This window comes from Pinus tabuliformis, chromosome 2_2 (assembly GCF_031772625.1).
Source record: "Pinus tabuliformis cultivar Carrire ecotype Pingquan chromosome 2_2, CPIR1, whole genome shotgun sequence".
NCBI lineage: Eukaryota > Viridiplantae > Streptophyta > Pinopsida > Pinales > Pinaceae > Pinus > Pinus tabuliformis.
The window spans coordinates 1,249,988,859-1,250,007,210 of NC_142300.1; the positions used below are offsets into that span (position 1 = coordinate 1,249,988,859).

At 35.7% G+C, this 18,352-nt stretch overlaps 2 protein-coding genes across 2 annotated transcripts; both read left to right on the top strand.

Moving 5' to 3' along the window:
* Positions 1 to 1,299: 1,299 nt before the first annotated feature.
* On the top strand, positions 1,300 to 6,240 carry LOC149198028 (uncharacterized; the record flags this gene model as incomplete). Its single annotated transcript, XM_089406058.1, has 10 exons — positions 1,300 to 1,370; positions 1,470 to 1,547; positions 1,658 to 1,748; positions 3,131 to 3,208; positions 3,391 to 3,454; positions 4,041 to 4,145; positions 5,120 to 5,230; positions 5,330 to 5,407; positions 5,518 to 5,608; positions 5,747 to 6,240. Coding segments are annotated over 5 exons (336 nt in total), but the record flags the coding sequence as incomplete, so codon positions are not given.
* LOC149198029 (cysteine protease XCP1-like) lies at positions 5,159 to 7,972 on the top strand. The gene is made up of 5 exons (XM_089408896.1): positions 5,159 to 5,230; positions 5,358 to 5,407; positions 5,518 to 5,608; positions 6,897 to 7,215; positions 7,410 to 7,972. Exons 1-5 carry the CDS (start codon positions 5,159 to 5,161, stop codon positions 7,478 to 7,480), a joined length of 603 nt encoding a protein of 200 aa, XP_089265022.1. The 3' UTR covers positions 7,481 to 7,972.
* Positions 7,973 to 18,352: the final 10,380 nt, after the last annotated feature.

The window sequence follows — 18,352 nt, forward strand, 5'->3', positions numbered from 1 at the left end:
TATTTGTATTTATTTTTATGAATAAATTTGATAATATATATAATAAATTAATGTTTCTCAAACCAATTTGTATTTTAATACATAATTATTTTACTAAACACATTTTGTCAATCTTTTCAACCTTCTTCTATGATTTTTTAACTAATTCTATAACCCATACAACTATATAAAATTGTTGTTATTATTATTTTTTTCATTTACTATTTATAGAATAGATAACGATGTTTAGGGATTATTTAACTAATTATGCAGCTCAAACAACCATATAAAATTGTTATTGTTATTAAGAAGAAAATGTCACTATTATATGAAATGATTATATTTAGGCCGATAGGCCTTCCTTTGGAACAGACTCTTTCGTCGTTCCTTTGGCTCTCGTGCTGACACGTGGCATCGGATTTTGAATGGCTCGTTTGTTCCTCACGTGGCATCGGATTCTGGAGCGGGACAGTTCTGGAGGGAGTGGTTCTGCGAGGGAATGGCGGGTCGCGGGACAGTTCTGGAGGGAGTGGTTCTGCGAGGGAATGGCGGGTCGTGTTAAGTGCAGTTATCTTCCACCTTATTCGATGCATTCGAGCAGTGAGCTAGAGTTCCCCTTGACCCGTGGGGTGTTCCATTCATTTGATAATGTTTTGGATTAGTGAAATATTTTGGTGCCCTAGGGTTTGTTGTTCCAGTTTTAGTTACTGGAATTCTCCTTGAGGTCGTAGTAACTGGTTGATTTCTTCAATTATTTTTGTGCCCTAGCGTTTGTGATCTTTATTATAACAGCTAGAGTTCCCGTGAACCCGTGGGGTGTTCCATTTATTTGATAATGTTTTGAATTAGTAAAATATTTTGGTGCCCTAGAGTTTGTTGTCGCAGTTTTAGCAACTTGAATTCTCCTTGAAATCCTGGGCCGTTCCCATTTTAGAATGTGTTCCATGTTTCCTGTACCCTGTTTATTCTCCTTTAATATCTAGGGTTTTCTGTGGATGCTTTCTGTTGTCCTTTTTGTGATTCACATATGACTTGGAATGTGAGGGTTCACGTTCTCCCTGTTTCTTAGGTTCTGTTTTTTCTCTTTTATTATTTAGGGTTTACGGATGTGAGGGTTCTGCTTTACAGTAGAATGATTGTTTGAGGAGACTCGTAATATTTCTGTATTTATAGCTGGTTTTTGGTATTTTGGGGTTTCGGCTGAAATGGCGTTTGGGGTTTCAGCTGAGACGACGTTTATGGCTTGGCTGATATCTTCGTTCTTGTTGTCACTGAAACAGATAACTCTCTACCTTGCTGGTCGTTAATTGCACCTAACAATGGCTCGTACGAAGCAGACAGCTCGTAAATCGACTGGAGGAAAGGCTCCAAGGAAGCAGCTGGCAACAAAGGTAATTTTTATTTATTTATTTCTTTTTCCTTTCTTGTCGGCTATGTGGCTTTCGATGTGTATTACCTCGTATGTATGCTGAAATACTGTTCTGGTCTAGGCCGCACGTAAATCTGCTCCTACCACAGGTGGTGTTAAGAAAGCCTCATAGATACCGCCCTGGTACAGTTGCTCTTCGGTATGTTCTCTTGATTTGAAATTGTTATGAATGCCTTATGATAATTTTTCTGGCTTTATTGCCCTATTCTGTCTACTAGATATCTAATTGCAACTTATCAAATCATACAGAGAAATTCGAAAGTATCAGAAGAGTACCGAGTTGCTTATTCTCAAGCTGCCCTTTCAGAGGCTTGTTAGGGAAATTGCCCAGGACTTCAAGGTAACACTTTCCTTTTCACAGTAGTAGTCAAAAAAGCTCTGCAAGGGCATCCACAGCTCAATTTTGAATCAACTGGCAGAGTGCACCTAGTACACCAAAGGCTGACCTTTCTAAAATTTGTTATTTATTCTTTTGTGGTGCACGTAGTACACCAAAGGCCGACCTTTCTAAAAATTGTTATTTATTCTTTTGTACACGGATCTGCGTTTCCAAAGTCATGCAGTGCTATCTCTCCAGGAGGCTGCAGAGGCCTATCTTGTGGGACTGTTTGAGGATACCAAGTTGTGTGCCATCCATGCCAAGAGGGTGACGATCATGCCTAAGGATATTCAGCTTGCAAGGCGTATCCGTGGGGAAAGGGCTTAGGATTGATTTTGATGCTTAGGATCAGATAGAGCTTTGTTTGAATGTTTCTAATTTGTATATATATTTGATATTGGACACCCTACGCAGAAACGCAATGTTGACTGCTGGATTTTTGTCGTATTAACGGAATTAGTTGGAGTTTAATGGATATTATGTACCTGAAGTTAATTGGCATTTTTGTTAATGCCTAACTTATGAGGTAATTGTGATTGTTTGATTAATTCTTATGACTACAATTTACTTCTTGCTTGAAGATGTTTATGGTGATATCCAGAAAAAGTATCTGTATTAAGATTGAAGCTTTAGAACATGCAGTGCGTACTCTGTATATTCATTGATAGTAGTATGTTTTATATGGAGCTTCTTTGCAATTTCTCTATATCTTTTGGATGTGCGACGGTTTTATGTTAAAACTCATCCAAAATTAATCTGCTCTCGCATTTGTATAGTCACCAGGAGATGATTGATCTTGCTAATTTGGGTAGTAATAAGTTTGTGGGTGGTGATACACACACATATATAAGTGGGCGTGTTGGGGACTTGTCTGTGTTAAAACTCAATTCAAAGTTTATTTGCGCTTGCATTAGTATAATCACCAGGAGATGATTGATCTCCCTGATTTGTTTATTAATAACCTTGTGTGGGCGTTCTCTCCCACTCCCTCTCTCATATTTATGTATATATACGCACGAGTGAGTGTGTTGGTGTGGTGAGGGACCTTATCTGTGGATTGCTCATGTTTGATTGTACTGAGCACTAACCTATAATGACATACCATCAGGCCAAACAATATCCAGTTACTCATTTGTAACCAAAAATTCAGTGCCTCTGGTTGGTATAGAAAATGGTCAAAATAAAGGGACAGCAGTTCATGGTTAAGCGGTCAAAGCAACCAGACAGCTAAAATTCCACACAAGGCATATCAATACTATCCAAATACACCTCAAAGTGACAAACTTGAAAACCTATTGTGCATTTAGCTTAATTTTCACTGAGACTAAATATAAAATCTGCAGATAACTGCGAATCCTTCTCTGGGAGACGAAAGAGCTGCCCAGATAACGAATCCTCGTTTTCACGAAAAAGCTTTACTGGTACTGAACAAAATCCTTCAACAAGATAATATGCCCAATTTTATTTTATAGGTGTTTCAGAATACTTGAAAAATGCACGAGTTTTCTCCCAGCCTTTGATTTGATTTACTAGGGATGTGTTACTTTGCTTTTGGTCTCGGTGTTTACAATCATGACAGAAATCTTGTTGAATTGAAATGCAGCTAATTCCAAGCCTGTAACAATGGAATCAGAGTTGTCCCAGATCGCAGATGCTCGTGACTTTAGGTATGGTATTTTGGTTGAATTTAATTGAATTTAACTTCAGCTGAAATTTGATAATGGTGGAACATACGGATTGAGTTTACTATCCATTTGAAACATAATCTGTTCCCCTGCTTGTGCGAAGTTATTCTGGGATAGTTTATAATGAGTTGAACATAATTTAGAACTTATTCTTCATTTGCTCCCAAACATAATACCATGAGCATGTATTCGAGTAATAAAAAAATAGACGCAGTTTTCTTCAGGGCAAAATCTTTCTCTCCCCTATCTTTCTGCTATGTGCTTTTATCAAATAACCATAATACAGATAACCAATGCTGACAGAAATAAGGTTATAAAAAATCGTGTTTTTAAATGATCTGCAATGTAACATTCTCCAATAGTAATTTGTTACCATTTGTCCAGAATTTCGACTATAAGAAAGCCCGTCTCATCTAGATATTCAAATACGAGAACCCACTTCTGCGATGGGTTGCTTCTCTTGGAATTATTGAAGACAGAATAATGTTGTTTGAAAATGTATTGGAATTTTGATTTCAACAATCGTTGTTCATATCAGTAAGCAGCTTTTTGAATGTTTGCGAAGCAGGGTATTTGTGGGAACATGGAATGTGGGAGGTAAAGCACCCTGCAATGGCCTGAATTTGGATGAATGGTTGCATACTTCACCTCCAGCAGACGTCTACATTTTGGGGTATTAACAAACTCCCCTCATTACATCCAATCCAGCAAGATGAACAAAGCCCTGAAAATGTTTTATACATTTGCATTTTGTGTTTCTACGAACAAGAGGATATCAGTTAAAACTCTTTTAGTTTCAGAATGAAATGGTGTGTTGATAGTTTTTATTGAGATTTCCACAGTTGTGTCAAAAGTCTAACAGTATACTGTCTCTATGTGGATTTTCCCAGGTTTCAAGAAATTGTGCCTTTAAATGCAGGAAACATTTTAGTGGCAGAGAACAATGGTCCTGCTGCCAAATGGCTGACCCTTATTCACCAAACACTGAACAATTCAGGCACAAGCAATAATAGAAATCAATGCAGGTGTTTATCACATTGCAGGGAAAAGTCTGCTGAAATTCCAGTTTTAGTTACTGTAATTCTCCTTGAGGTCGTAGTAACTGGTTAATTCTTCAATTATTTTTGTGCCCTAGCGTTTGTGATCTTTATTATAACAGCTAGAGTTCCCGTGAACCCGTGGGGTGTTCCATTTATTTGATAATGTTTTGAATTAGTAAAATATTTTGGTGCCCTAGAGTTTGTTGTCGCAGTTTTAGCAACTTGAATTCTCCTTGAAATCCTGGGCCGTTCCCATTTTAGAATGTGTTCCATGTTTCCTGTACCCTGTTTATTCTCCTTTAATATCTAGGGTTTTCTGTGGATGCTTTCTGTTGTCCTTTTTGTGATTCACATATGACTTGGAATGTGAGGGTTCACGTTCTTCCTGTTTCTTAGGTTCTGTTTTTTCTCTTTTATTATTTAGGGTTTACAGATGTGAGGGTTCTGCTTTACAGTAGAATGATTGTTTGAGGAGACTCGTAATATTTTTGTATTTATAGCTGGTTTTTGGTATTTTGGGGTTTCGGCTGAAATGGCGTTTGGGGTTTCAGCTGAGACGGCGTTTATGGCTTGGCTGATATCTTCGTTCTTGTTGTCACTGAAACAGATAACTCTCTACCTTGCTGGTCGTTAATTGCACTTAACAATGGCTCGTACGAAGCAGACAGCTTGTAAATCGACTGGAGGAAAGGCTCCAAGGAAGCAGCTGGCAACAAAGGTAATTTTTATTTATTTATTTCTTTTTCCTTTCTTGTCGGCTATGTGGCTTTCGATGTGTATTACCTCGTATGTATGCTGAAATACTGTTCTGGTCTAGGCCGCACGTAAATCTGCTCCTACCACAGGTGGTGTTAAGAAAGCCTCATAGATACCGCCCTGGTACAGTTGCTCTTCGGTATGTTCTCTTGATTTGAAATTGTTATGAATGCCTTATGATAATTTTTCTGGTTTTATTGCCCTATTCTGTCTACTAGATATCTAATTGCAACTTATCAAATCATACAGAGAAATTCGAAAGTATCAGAAGAGTACCGAGCTGCTTATTCGCAAGCTGCCCTTTCAGAGGCTTGTTAGGGAAATTGCCCAGGACTTCAAGGTAACACTTTCCTTTTCACAGTAGTAGTCAAAAAAGCTCTGCAAGGGCATCCACAGCTCAATTTTGAATCAACTGGCAGAGTGCACCTAGTACACCAAAGGCTGACCTTTCTAAAATTTGTTATTTATTCTTTTGTAGTGCACGTAGTACACCAAAGGCCGACCTTTCTAAAAATTGTTATTTATTCTTTTGTACACGGATCTGCGTTTCCAAAGTCATGCAGTGCTATCTCTCCAGGAGGCTGCAGAGGCCTATCTTGTGGGACTGTTTGAGGATACCAAGTTGTGTGCCATCCATGCCAAGAGGGTGACGATCATGCCTAAGGATATTCAGCTTGCAAGCCGTATCCGTGGGGAAAGGGCTTAGGATTGATTTTGATGCTTAGGATCAGATAGAGATTTGTTTGAATGTTTCTAATTTGTATATATATTTGATATTGGACACCCTACGAGGTAATTGTGATTGTTTGATTAATTCTTATGACTACAATTTACTTCTTGCTTGAAGATGTTTATGGTGATATCCAGAAAAAGTATCTGTATTAAGATTGAAGCTTTAGAACATGCAGTGCGTACTCTGTATATTCATTGATAGTAGTATGTTTTATATGGAGCTTCTTTACAATTTCTCTATATCTTTTGGATGTGCGACGGTTTTATGTTAAAACTCATCCAAAATTAATCTGCTCTCGCATTTGTATAGTCACCAGGAGATGATTGATCTTGCTAATTTGGGTAGTAATAAGTTTGTGGGTGGTGATACACACACATATATAAGTGGGCGTGTTGGGGACTTGTCTGTGTTAAAACTCAATTCAAAGTTTATTTGCGCTTGCATTAGTATAATCACCAGGAGATGATTGATCTCCCTGATTTGTTTATTAATAACCTTGTGTGGGCGTTCTCTCCCACTCCCTCTCTCATATTTATGTATATATACGCACGAGTGAGTGTGTTGGTGTGGTGAGGGACCTTATCTGTGGATTGCTCATGTTTGATTGTACTGAGCACTAACCTATAATGACTATGAATTTGTAGAGCCATTTCAGGAAAGTTCATCCGAGGGAGGGACATGAATTTGAATAGGAATGAGCTATGTGCTAAACTAATGGAAAATAGAGGTTAGTGTAAAATGTGAATCCCTTCAATTTGAAGGAACGAGCTATGTGCTAAACTAATGTAAAATTGAGGTTAGTGTAAAATGTGAATCCCTTCACCCCTCTCGTAACAGGTGAGGCGATAAATCGTGACAGGGTGGTTGTGGCCGAAGACATTCCACGTGCATGTAGATTAATGACCTTAATGATATATGGTGCCAACAGAAAAAGATTGCTTTCAATACTTATACTGTATTGAAAGACAATTTTCTGTATATTCACGAGCACAACCAGGGGAATCGGTCCTACAAACTGGGTCTGAACCAGTTTGCAGATCTGAGCCACGAGGAATTCAAGGCCACATATCTGGGTGCCAAGCTGGACACCAAGAAACGCTTGCTGAGGTCTCCCAGCCCTCGATACCAGTATTCCGACGGCGAGGATTTGCCAAAGTCCATTGACTGGAGAGAAAAGGGAGCCGTGGCTCCCGTGAAGGACCAGGGTCAATGTGGTAAGTTCTATCTTATGAATTTTCATACCCTAATTTTCAGTTTTATGAGAATTTATATCTGATGAATTTTCATACCCTAGGCCATAACAGTGCCCTGTACAGTACTTTTTATTTGAGAAGTTTTATCCCCTGAATTTTATACCCTAGACCATAAAAATGCCCTGTCTTGTACTTTTTCTGTTCGATTTTTTCAGGAAGTTGTTGGGCGTTCTCAACTGTGGCGGCCGTTGAAGGAATCAATCAAATCGTTCTTTTGCAAACCTGATCGACTAAGGAGAAACTGATACATAAAAAAAAGGGTTTGTGTACAAAATACTTCTGCTATGTTGCCGTGTCTGGCTTGGCTTCTCCAGTTGGATCAGAAACTGCTCCTGTCCTGTCATCAATTCTATCCCTTCTCATTTATACATGTACAGCGCTTGGTTATGTTAGCCATTGTTATTGTTTGTTCTGAGGCTTATAGTCTATGAACAAAACAGCCTTGTGATTACGGAAGCTATTATAGATCTTAACTCCAGGAGTTAAGGTAATGTTCCATAACACAACAGTGTTCTCAGGCATGTGAGAGCCAGTGAGACTAAACCTTTGAAGGCAAGGTAACTCGGACTAAAATCTGAAGACCTCTACTTCAACATTTAGCAATATGCGAGAGTTAAATGATATCTCCTAAATGAAACTTGGCCTTTATTTCATTTACCTTTTTATGAGCTGAATACATATCTATAAATGCATTTTTTTATCATTTTTCCAATTTTCATACTATTTATGCAATTGAGAATTTGTGATTATTTAATACTCTTAGTTTGAATATTTGTGATTATTTCACCCTTCAATTACTAGCAAAACTCATCTTGGCCTTCATTTCTGTTATGGCGTCCTTCATTTTTATGAGCTGAATACATATCTATAAATGCATTTTTTATCATTTTTCCAATTTTCATACTATTTTCCTAATTTAAAAAATCTATCGGCCTCTTTTTGCACTTTTTAGGGCAATTGCTAGTTTTATCACAAGTATCTTTATGATTTGCTAATAACACAACATCATCCATGTAAATTAACAATAACAAAGCATAACTTCTTATATGTATACTTTATTTATTCTTTATGATTCAATTTTCTAACTAATTTATATATAAGTCAAATAGAGGATACATTCTTATTTCATTTCTATTTTACTCTTGATTTTAACTAGGCCTTCAAATTTTATCATTCATTGAAATCCTCAATTTTACAATGTACTTTTCATATAATTACAGATTATCTCTTCTCCACTCTACTTGAGTTCTTACTTTCTCCATTATTTTTCAAAATTATTAGGCATAGTATGATAATTTTTAGAAAAATCAAAGAAGCAGTAATAAGTATTATTTCTTCATCTCTTTTTCAAAACATTGATGACAAGTTATGAGATGGTCAATGGTAAAATGCTTAGGCCAAAACAAACACAAGAAAATCCCTTACAATTTTCAATGGCCAATCGTTGAATGCTTAAATAAAAAGAAATCCAAGGAAAATCCCTCACAATTTTGAAAATATTAATCCTGACAAAACTGTAACATCATGTTAAATGTCATGCCAAATTGACAAACACTATGTAATTGTGCATTGTACTAAACAATTTCTAATTCAGATCTATATGAATGTGACATCTATTTAGTTGTATATGCACATAATGTAAATGCCATTTGAACAAGTCCTACCAAAGTTACTACTTTGCAATTGAATTACAAGTTTTTTTATTTGTTTGTTGAAAATATAAATTGTCAAACTTTGTCATATAAATATGAATACAATTGTGCTTTGCAAAACAATTTCATAGAATAATCATTTTCTATTATATGGAATATATCTATTAATCTTCTTCATATTATATTAATATTAGTTTAGATATTTCATATTATGCTTTATATGTCTTATTCTACTAGCTTTTATATGCAAATTTTCAAGCAACATAATTCTTAATTTCAATGACAAGGATTAAGCTGCCCTACAACACTTGTTTTAGAATTGTTTTCTCTCTTTTTTTTTTTTTTTGGGAAAAATGCTAAAAGATTACCTCGATACCGGTAAAATATAAAGTAAATAGTATATATTTAAATTTAATTATTAAAAAATACATGGTTAAGTTGAAACGACATTTGAAATCTTGAATGGAAATTAAATTGAGGAAGTGCACAAGTAAATGATTATTATTAAAATCTTATGAAGAACATAATATAATAGCATTGCACAAAGTGGAATATCATAAAATTTTACGCTTTTGGAATCTTTTCAAGTCGGTGGCTTCATTTTTTCCTTGGATTTAAACCTCGTTTCATCTTGTCAAGAAATATGAAAATCAGAATTAAGAATCACTCGAGAAAGGAAGTGTTTGTGGAATTATGCACTAGCTATGAGAAAAATCTGAAAATAATGCCCTAATTTCTCTTGTATTCATTGGACAAATCTCTGCAAAAACGCGCAAACTTTGTGGGAAATCGTTGGATGACAAGTTTAAAGTAAATTCTGAAAATTGTGCCGTAACTGGGGTTTTTATTTTATTTTATCTATATATATGGAATTTTTGGGATGAATTTGTTAGACAAAATCTTGAAAGTATGCCATAAATTATTGGGATACTTATCAGCGTAGGATATGATACTTCTGTCTAAAGTTTTCTACAAATTTGTCATATTAAACTCTGAAGTTCTAATTGGTGGTTTTTTTTTCCACGAATTTGTGTGGGACAAATTTGTAGGAAAAAATATGAAAACCATGTCATATTAAACTTTGAAGTTCTAATTGGTGGTTTTTTTTTTTCCAGGAATTTGTGTGGGACAAATTTGTAGGAAAAAATATGAAAACCATCTCTGTATTTTTTCAGGGTAAAATTTGAATATCGTGCCCTAAGTGGTTCTTTTTCTCCTCTCTGGAATTCATTAGATAACAAGTTGCTGGTTTTTATTGAATTCATGGTGTGAATTCATATCATGTGAACGAATAACCCCTTAAAAATGTTAAGGAATCATAATAGAATATTTCTATATAAGAATCTGTATTAGAAAGAAAACATTTGCCATCAAACAATGAAGTTAAATAATCATGATAATACTGAAGGTCATGGGAACTATGGTGACATTATATTAAAGGAATGAATTCATAATAAAATTGACCAATTGGACAAAGATAAATTCTTTGCATGGTGACATGTATAATAAATTTTCCCTCTAATGAGAGAGTCACACTCTAATGTTTTACATATGTGACTAATTATATCTATAAATTGTGGTCAATTCTCTATTTCTTTGATGTCTTAAAATAGGAAACAATAAGTGGATTACTTTAGATAGCCTACGCTATTAAATTTATTTCTTGGGTATTTACCAAAATGAGGGAATACTAATAACATTTCCAAGTTTGACAATTTTATGGTTTTAGAGAGTGGTGTTGAGAAATCAATGCATGTAGAATTAGGGTTTGATTCATATTTTCTTGACAATTAATTGTGAATCATATTGGCTTCTTTTAGTTTTTTATTATGTTATCTTTAATCAAGCAATTACCATATAAAATGTATGAAGATCACGAGGACAAGGAACACAAGATATAGGCACTTAACTAGGGCAAAACCCATATATAGGGGAAAACCTAGTCTAACTCTTCCACTAGTAGATTCAAATCAAAATGAGATAATCCAAGACCCTTTTGACCTAGAAAAAGACCTCTTCCAATCACCAATTTAACCCTTCCTTCACTTTGATGTATTTCGCTAAAGTCTCAAAGTGTCAACTTCCTAGATGCAACTTCAATCCAGAATTTCGGATTTGTAGCTACTTCAGAAATTTTGGCCCTCGATTACTTGTACAAAAGCCTTAAAGATATTCGCACGTGTGAGAGAGATGCCCCAAAACTTTGATTTTTCTTTTTCCTTGAATTAAGTGTTCTTAGCCTGCACTTCGCTCTCTTTTTCATCCTCTTTTTCTTGTAGATCGAACTTGTGTTGTACTTCCAAATGAGTTGAGGTGCCTCTATTTATACTGCTTCCATAGGGTCTAATTGCCTCCAATAGAGCTAACTTCTCCAAGACAGGGTTGAATTGGTGAGGAGAGACAAAATGCTTATTTTGACTCAAAAATAATTTTCTTTACATGATACAAAAGCCCAAGAAGAGTCTAATAAATATGACAATGAATCTCTTGAATCTTAACAAAACCTCAAAGCCTTCAATGGAGGCTATGACCTAGAAAATAAATGATAGAGCATGAAACCCACGCTTTAATTTTTATTTTTTCTTTTACAATAATTTTTTCTTTTGACAAATACAATTATGATGACTGACACTAGTTACATTCTTCAACACTCCCTTTTAACTAGGGAGAAATTCATAATTACATATATAAAAAGGTACATGGAATATCTCAAAATGATATGCTCTATGAAGAGTTACAACACACACAATGCTACAGATTAGATACCTAACCAGCCTATATAACCGGGTGGGACTAAGGTGTGTTCCAAGTTTTAACCTTTATAGGTACCATCAAGCTTCTGTTCTAACACCAACCTAGGGATCTAGGTGCATATCCAAGGTCGAAGCTCCAAGAACAATGACACCCTCCCTACTTCGGGATCTAGACATCATCACAAGCTGGACAGATGTCCTCCTAAGCATCTTGTCGCCCCAAGATGATTCATCTCTCCCTATCTACTAAATCTGCAATATCAACCAATCTAATCATGCTTTTGAAATATTCGAACTTCTTATCTGGAAGAGATTTTGTCAACACGCAACTACTTGTTCATTTGTTGGAATATACTATAGCTTCATGACCCTATCCTACACCAAACTTCTAATGTAGTGGTACTTGTTATTCATGTTCTTTGTCTTGGCATGAAACACATGGTCTTCAGACATCTTGATGCTACTTTCATTATCACAATTTATCACGGTAGGATCTAGTGGCCTTCCAAACAATTTTGACAAGAGTTTTCTTAACCAAACGACTTCTTTTCCTACTTCACATGCAACAACATTTTCAACTTCAACACTACTTAAAGCAATAGGATCTTCTTTTCTACTCATCCATGAAATCATTTTAGATCCTAAACTAAAACAACAACTGGTAGTGCTTCTTCCATCAGTGTCACTTCCACCCCAATCAGATTGGTAAAACCCGTTAATTTAACTTCCTTTCCTTCATACTTTAGGTAGTGATGAATTGTTCCACGTAGGTATCTCAAGATATGCTTGGAAACTATCCAATGGTCATGATGAGTCCAATTGAAATTGAATAAGAACGTTTACAACAAAGCATATGTCAGGTTTGGTATTTACCAAGTACATCAAAGATCCCACCAACTTACGATAGCTTGTAGGATCAATGGGACTAGAGTCAGAGCTTCTCAAGTTATTTAGATTTTTGACCATGGGAGTGGTCATATGCTTGGAATATACCATACCAAACTTTTGTAACATCTTGATTATTTACTTTCCTTGACCAGTATGTATCTCACCTGGTTTCTGCCAAACTTCCAAGCCCAAATAGTAGTGCATGAGTCCCAAATCTTTCATTTCGAATTCAACTGTCAACAACTTCTTACATTCTAGAATTTTGCGCTCCACACCTGTAATAAATAAATCATCCACATATAGAAGTATAATGATTGGTTCATTCTTCACTATCTTGATGTAGAGATTTTCATCGATAGAACTTTTGACAAATCCAATCCTTAAATATAGGCATCCATTCTTGTGTACCAATCCCTTCACTATCTTGATGTAGAGATTTTCATCAATAGAACTTTTGACAAATCCAATCCTTAAAATATAGGCATCCATTCTTGTGTATCAAGCCCTAGGAGCTTGCTTCAAGCCATATATATATTTCTTAAGTCTACAAACATAATTATCCCTAGTATTTATCTCAAAGCCTGCCAGTTGTTCAATATATACTTATTCATCATTGGTTCCATTTAGAAAGGCCATTTTAACATCCATTTTATGTATATTCCATTCCATAATTACAACTAGCGAAACCAAAGATCTAATAATAGTGTACCTGACAGTGAGAGAAAATGTTTCTTCATAATATATTCCTTCCTTCTGAGAGAAACCCCTTGCAAAAAATCTTGCTTTATATTTATCTATGCTTCCATCAACAACATGATTGATTTGTAAATCCATTTGGAACTAACAAGAGATTTGTCACTAGGTCTAGGAATGATTTCTCAAATCCCATTCTTCATGATAGATTGATATTCTTCTTGCATTTCTTTCTTCCATTCTTCTTGAAGAGTGACTTCTTCAAAGGTTGTTGGTTTTGATTCAATTAAGTTTGTCACATATGATACATATCTTGAGTATATTTTTGGTCTTTTGCTTTGTTTGAAAGTTCCTTTTGTTTCTTCATGTCCTTCGACATCTTCAAGTGTAGTTGTTAACCAATTTGGCCTCTTCTTCGTTTCAGGAATAATTGTAGGTTGAATAGGTTCACTTGATCCTTATTCCTCTAGGTTTGCAGGTGACTTGTCATGTTTCTCTTCTTCTTCAAATTGTGGTACATCTTCTTCATCAGACTCGATTTATATATCCTTGGATTTCTTGTAGGCATGTTTTTGATCAAATATAACATATCTACTAACTTCAATTCATCTATATTATTTGATGTAGATTCTATAAGCCTTTGATAAAAGGCTTTAACCAATGAATATTCCTTTTATACTTGTAGAGTCTAACTTATTTCACTTGTTTTTTGGAACATGAATGTATGCAGGACATCCAAAAATTCGGAGATGGTCTACACATGGATTCTTCCCTGAAAATGATTGTTCTGGTGTCATATTGTGAAGGATTCTACAAGGGCTTCTATTTTGTATGTATACTGTTGTCATGGTTGCTTCTCCCATATAAATTTCGGTAGGTCTTGATCAAATATCACAGTCCTTATACATTATTCAATGGTTTTATTCTTCCATTCTGCTACTCCATTTTGTTCGAGGTTGTATTGAACAATGAGCTCCCTCTTAATGTCTACTTCTTTACAATACGCTATAAGTTATTTTGAAGTGTATTCACCTCCATATTCTCATATCTCAGAGTTTTTTATTATTTCTTTCAGTTAGGGTCTCAACTTCGTATCTAAACTCCTTGAACTTCTCAAATAATTCATCCTTTATCTTGAGAATATAGAGCCATGTCTCTCTAGCATGATGATCAATGAAGGTCACACAATTATTGGTGGCCTCCAAGAGATTTATTAGACATGGGCCCACATACATCAAAATGAATGAGATCTAATATCTCCTTAGACCTTATATCACTTCTTGTAAAGGGTTTCTTAGTATTTCTTCCCAAGAAACATCTCTTGCATACTCCTACATGGTCTTCCTTGATGTTGGGGATGCCCTTCACCATTTGACTTAGAGAGGGTATTATCCTATAGTGAATATGTACATATATTCGATGCCGAAGTTTGATGGGAATAATTAACATATGAACAAGGGCTTGAGGAGATGGATTTATAACTTTATATAATCTTCCTTCACAAATCCCAATAACCTTTGCTTTTTCAAAACTAGAATCTTTTCCCCAAACCAAAACTTTACCATCTACAAAAGCAACTCTATCTCCTTTATCTTCTATAAAAGAAATTTAAAGTAAATTATTTTTCAAACCTTGGACATAGAGGATGTTGTTGAGGTGTAGCTTTGCTCCACTTTCTAGCTTTAATGATGTAGATCCAAGGCACTTGACTACACAGTTGTTGTTGTCTCCAAACTCCACTACATGTGATGATGATCCTTTTGATAGAGTATGAAGTTTTCCACTTTTCACTATCGTATGTCTTGAGGCTCCACTATCAATAATCCATGCATTTTCATCATCAAGTGTACCTGTAAGTGCAACTAAGAATCCTCCACTCTTGACTCTTCTAGATAGATTGTAGATGATCCTTCCAACTAATATTTCTGCAATTTTCATGAGATTGAGTCCCATATTCAAATAAATTTCCATTGAGAGAGTGATATTTTCTTCTAAAATTTCTTTTCCTTCTTCAATTGATAGCTAAAAAAGTGATCTTCGACTATTCCTTCTCTCATCTTAGCTCTGAAATCATGTTGAGAAATCAATGCATGTAGGAATTAGGGTTTCATTCCTCTTTTCTTTATAATTACTTGTGAATTATGTTGGCTTATTTTACTTATTTATTATGTTATCTTTAATAAAGAAATTACCAAATAAAATGTATGAAGATCACGAGAACAAGGAACACAAGATATAGGCACTCAGCTAGGGCGAAACCCGTATCTAGGGGAAAACACAATCTAACTCTTTCACTAGTAGATTCAAATCAAAATGAGATAATCTAAGACCATTTTGACCTAGACAAAGACCTCCTCCAATCACCAAGTCAACCCTTCCTTCACTTTTATGTATTCTACCAAAGTCTCCAAGTTTCAGCTTACTAGATGCAACTTCAATCCAGAATTTCAGCTCCGTAGCTACAAAATTTCGGACCTACAGCTATGTTGTGGCCACAACCCCCCCATATATTTTTGCAAAAAATCACGGGGACCCTTCATTTCGCATTTTTGAAAATTTCGTTCTTTCTTGACATGAAAGTGGCTGATGATTCTTCTTGGTATGATTTCTTGGCTTTTAATATTTTTGTGCATACTTCATCATGGCCATTATAATTGTCATTTCACTTATGTGATGGTTATATTCTCTTTGCTACCTTTCACATCTATGTCAACACTGGTCACAAGAAGTTAATATGGTATCGTCAGTCGTCACATGGCCCCACATTTTGGCTTAAGATCTTGCAGGGTTGTTTGCTACTTGGCCCTCCTCTATTGCTTGGTGTATATTTGCATTTAAAAATCTGGTTAGTAGTTACTAAAACACATTGTAATATAATTTGTAAATATATATTTAACATATATATGTTGTAATATTATATGTGGTAACATAATTGTAAATATATGAATATTAAATACCACATCAAAAATAATCTTGTTACAACTTAATATTCTACAAAAATTATCTATAAAACACATAAAAAGTAGTGTAAACACTTCATTTCATTATATATTGTATTATAATAAAATATCACATAATATAATATACATATATTGTAATTATATGTTTTATATAAATTGTAACATATACAATTATTGTAAATTAGTTACTTTATATAAATTATTTTTAAAATGTAAATATTTTTGCAAATAATAAAATATAAACTATTGGACACCTAATCCTCTAAGGGTTGGTGTGGAAGCTGAACAGTCAAAGGGAGTCCAAGAGACCACTTGGAATATGAAACCAAGGGTCACTCCAATGTATTATAAATACGTATAATTGTGAATAATATATGCAATTCAAAGCTTATCCTTCATATTCTCTCCCAGCCATTGTTGTGTTTAACATGTTATCAGAGCTACAGGAGATTTCCTACCCTTCTCCAATTTGAGCCACTAGTTCTATGGCCTCTATGTGCATGAGAATTCTACTATTGGTCTTGAATTTAATTGTTAGCTTAGTGGGTCCTGACCCAGGTTCAGAGTTAGTTGTGCTAAACAAAACCCTACACTACTGGTCCTTTCAGCATCAACCCATGTAGCGCGGACTGAAGTCTCACCCGAAGTAGTATGGAGGGAAGCTGGAACCAAGTTTCTGCACCCAGAGATCAGTGCGATGTCGTGTTGTGTCCTAGATATGCCTTCGCATAGATCTTTAAGCCCTGAGGGTTCAACGCTGTAATTTCCTTCAGTCGTCCCCTAGACCTTCACGAAGGTCTATGATCGACTTTTGCGGAGCTTTGACATATAGGTTATCTACTTACGGCCATCATAGACTAATCTTAGATCGGAATCTAAAGATACTTGCTTAAGTGCTTTATAAACTTAATAGAAAGTATTATAACCTTCGCGTAAACACTTAACGTTCATTGCGTTCAATTAAAGAGATTCATCCAATAGATTCGCGCATCAATACATCATTAATTCATAAAGACATTCCTTCATCATAAGATATATCGTAAACATAAACTGCAGAAAGAAACATATGAATTTCCCCAATAGTCTTCTTTATTGATATTCAGTATAAGGTTATAGGCTCAAAACTTCCCTGTGCACTCAGCTGCGGACTCTACTCTAGGCCTCTGCACACTTAGCTACAGATCCTTTTCCTCCTCTAAGACTTACTCCTCTGTGCTAACTCTCTAAGACTCCATCCGTTGTGCCCATAAAAAACATATAGATCTGCCTTAGACTCTCTAAGACACACCTATTTATACAATCCCATGGTCTGTGGACCACAGGTAGATCTCAAAATTGACTCGATCTTTACATAAATGAGGGTAAAAGCCCTTTTTGACTCTTATCTACCTACACACTCATCCAAAATTCACAAAGACTTTACATCTTTTTATTATTATCAAAACTTGGGATTTTACCCCAAAACTGACCTAGGGGACCCCATCCCAACAGGCCCCCAACACAAATATTGTGACTCACCCTCAAGTCACTCGGTTGGCACGGTGATCTTATTGCGAAGATCCTCTAGCTCCACTTGCACAACTACTTCTCAGCAATGCTCTGTGTAGCTACCTGCTTCACTTGTTCGACGAGCTGCTTTGTAGCTAGTCCTTCGCTGGACAACTTGATCTTCTGCTATGTGAGCCACAATTTTGTCAGCTTCTCCTAAATGTTGGTTGAGACTTGGTAGGATTCTTCCAACCAAGGACTTGTTAGCTCTGCTACAAACTTCAGCATTTGGAGGACCAAATATTAGCTCAGCCATGTGTTTATGCAGAAAGGGCAGATCGCAACACTCTTTTCCTCCCTTCCCTTTCATTTTTCTTATACCCCATAGCCTTGCCATCTTTGTTTTTCCTCCTGAAACCTCTCTGTTTCTCGTTTAAACACTCCATTTCACCTCCAAAGCCGTGTATAAGCCTATATTCCCTCCAGCCCCTGAGCACGCAATTCAAACCCACCATAAGACCCTACCATATAACCCTCCGCATTAATCCCCACCGTTGATTGTCCTAATCCAACGGTCCCCGCCACCGCAGCCCTTTGTTCCCGCGCGCTAAACCTTGGTCTTTTCCCAACCGTTGATCGCATCCACCATGAGATCTAACGGTAA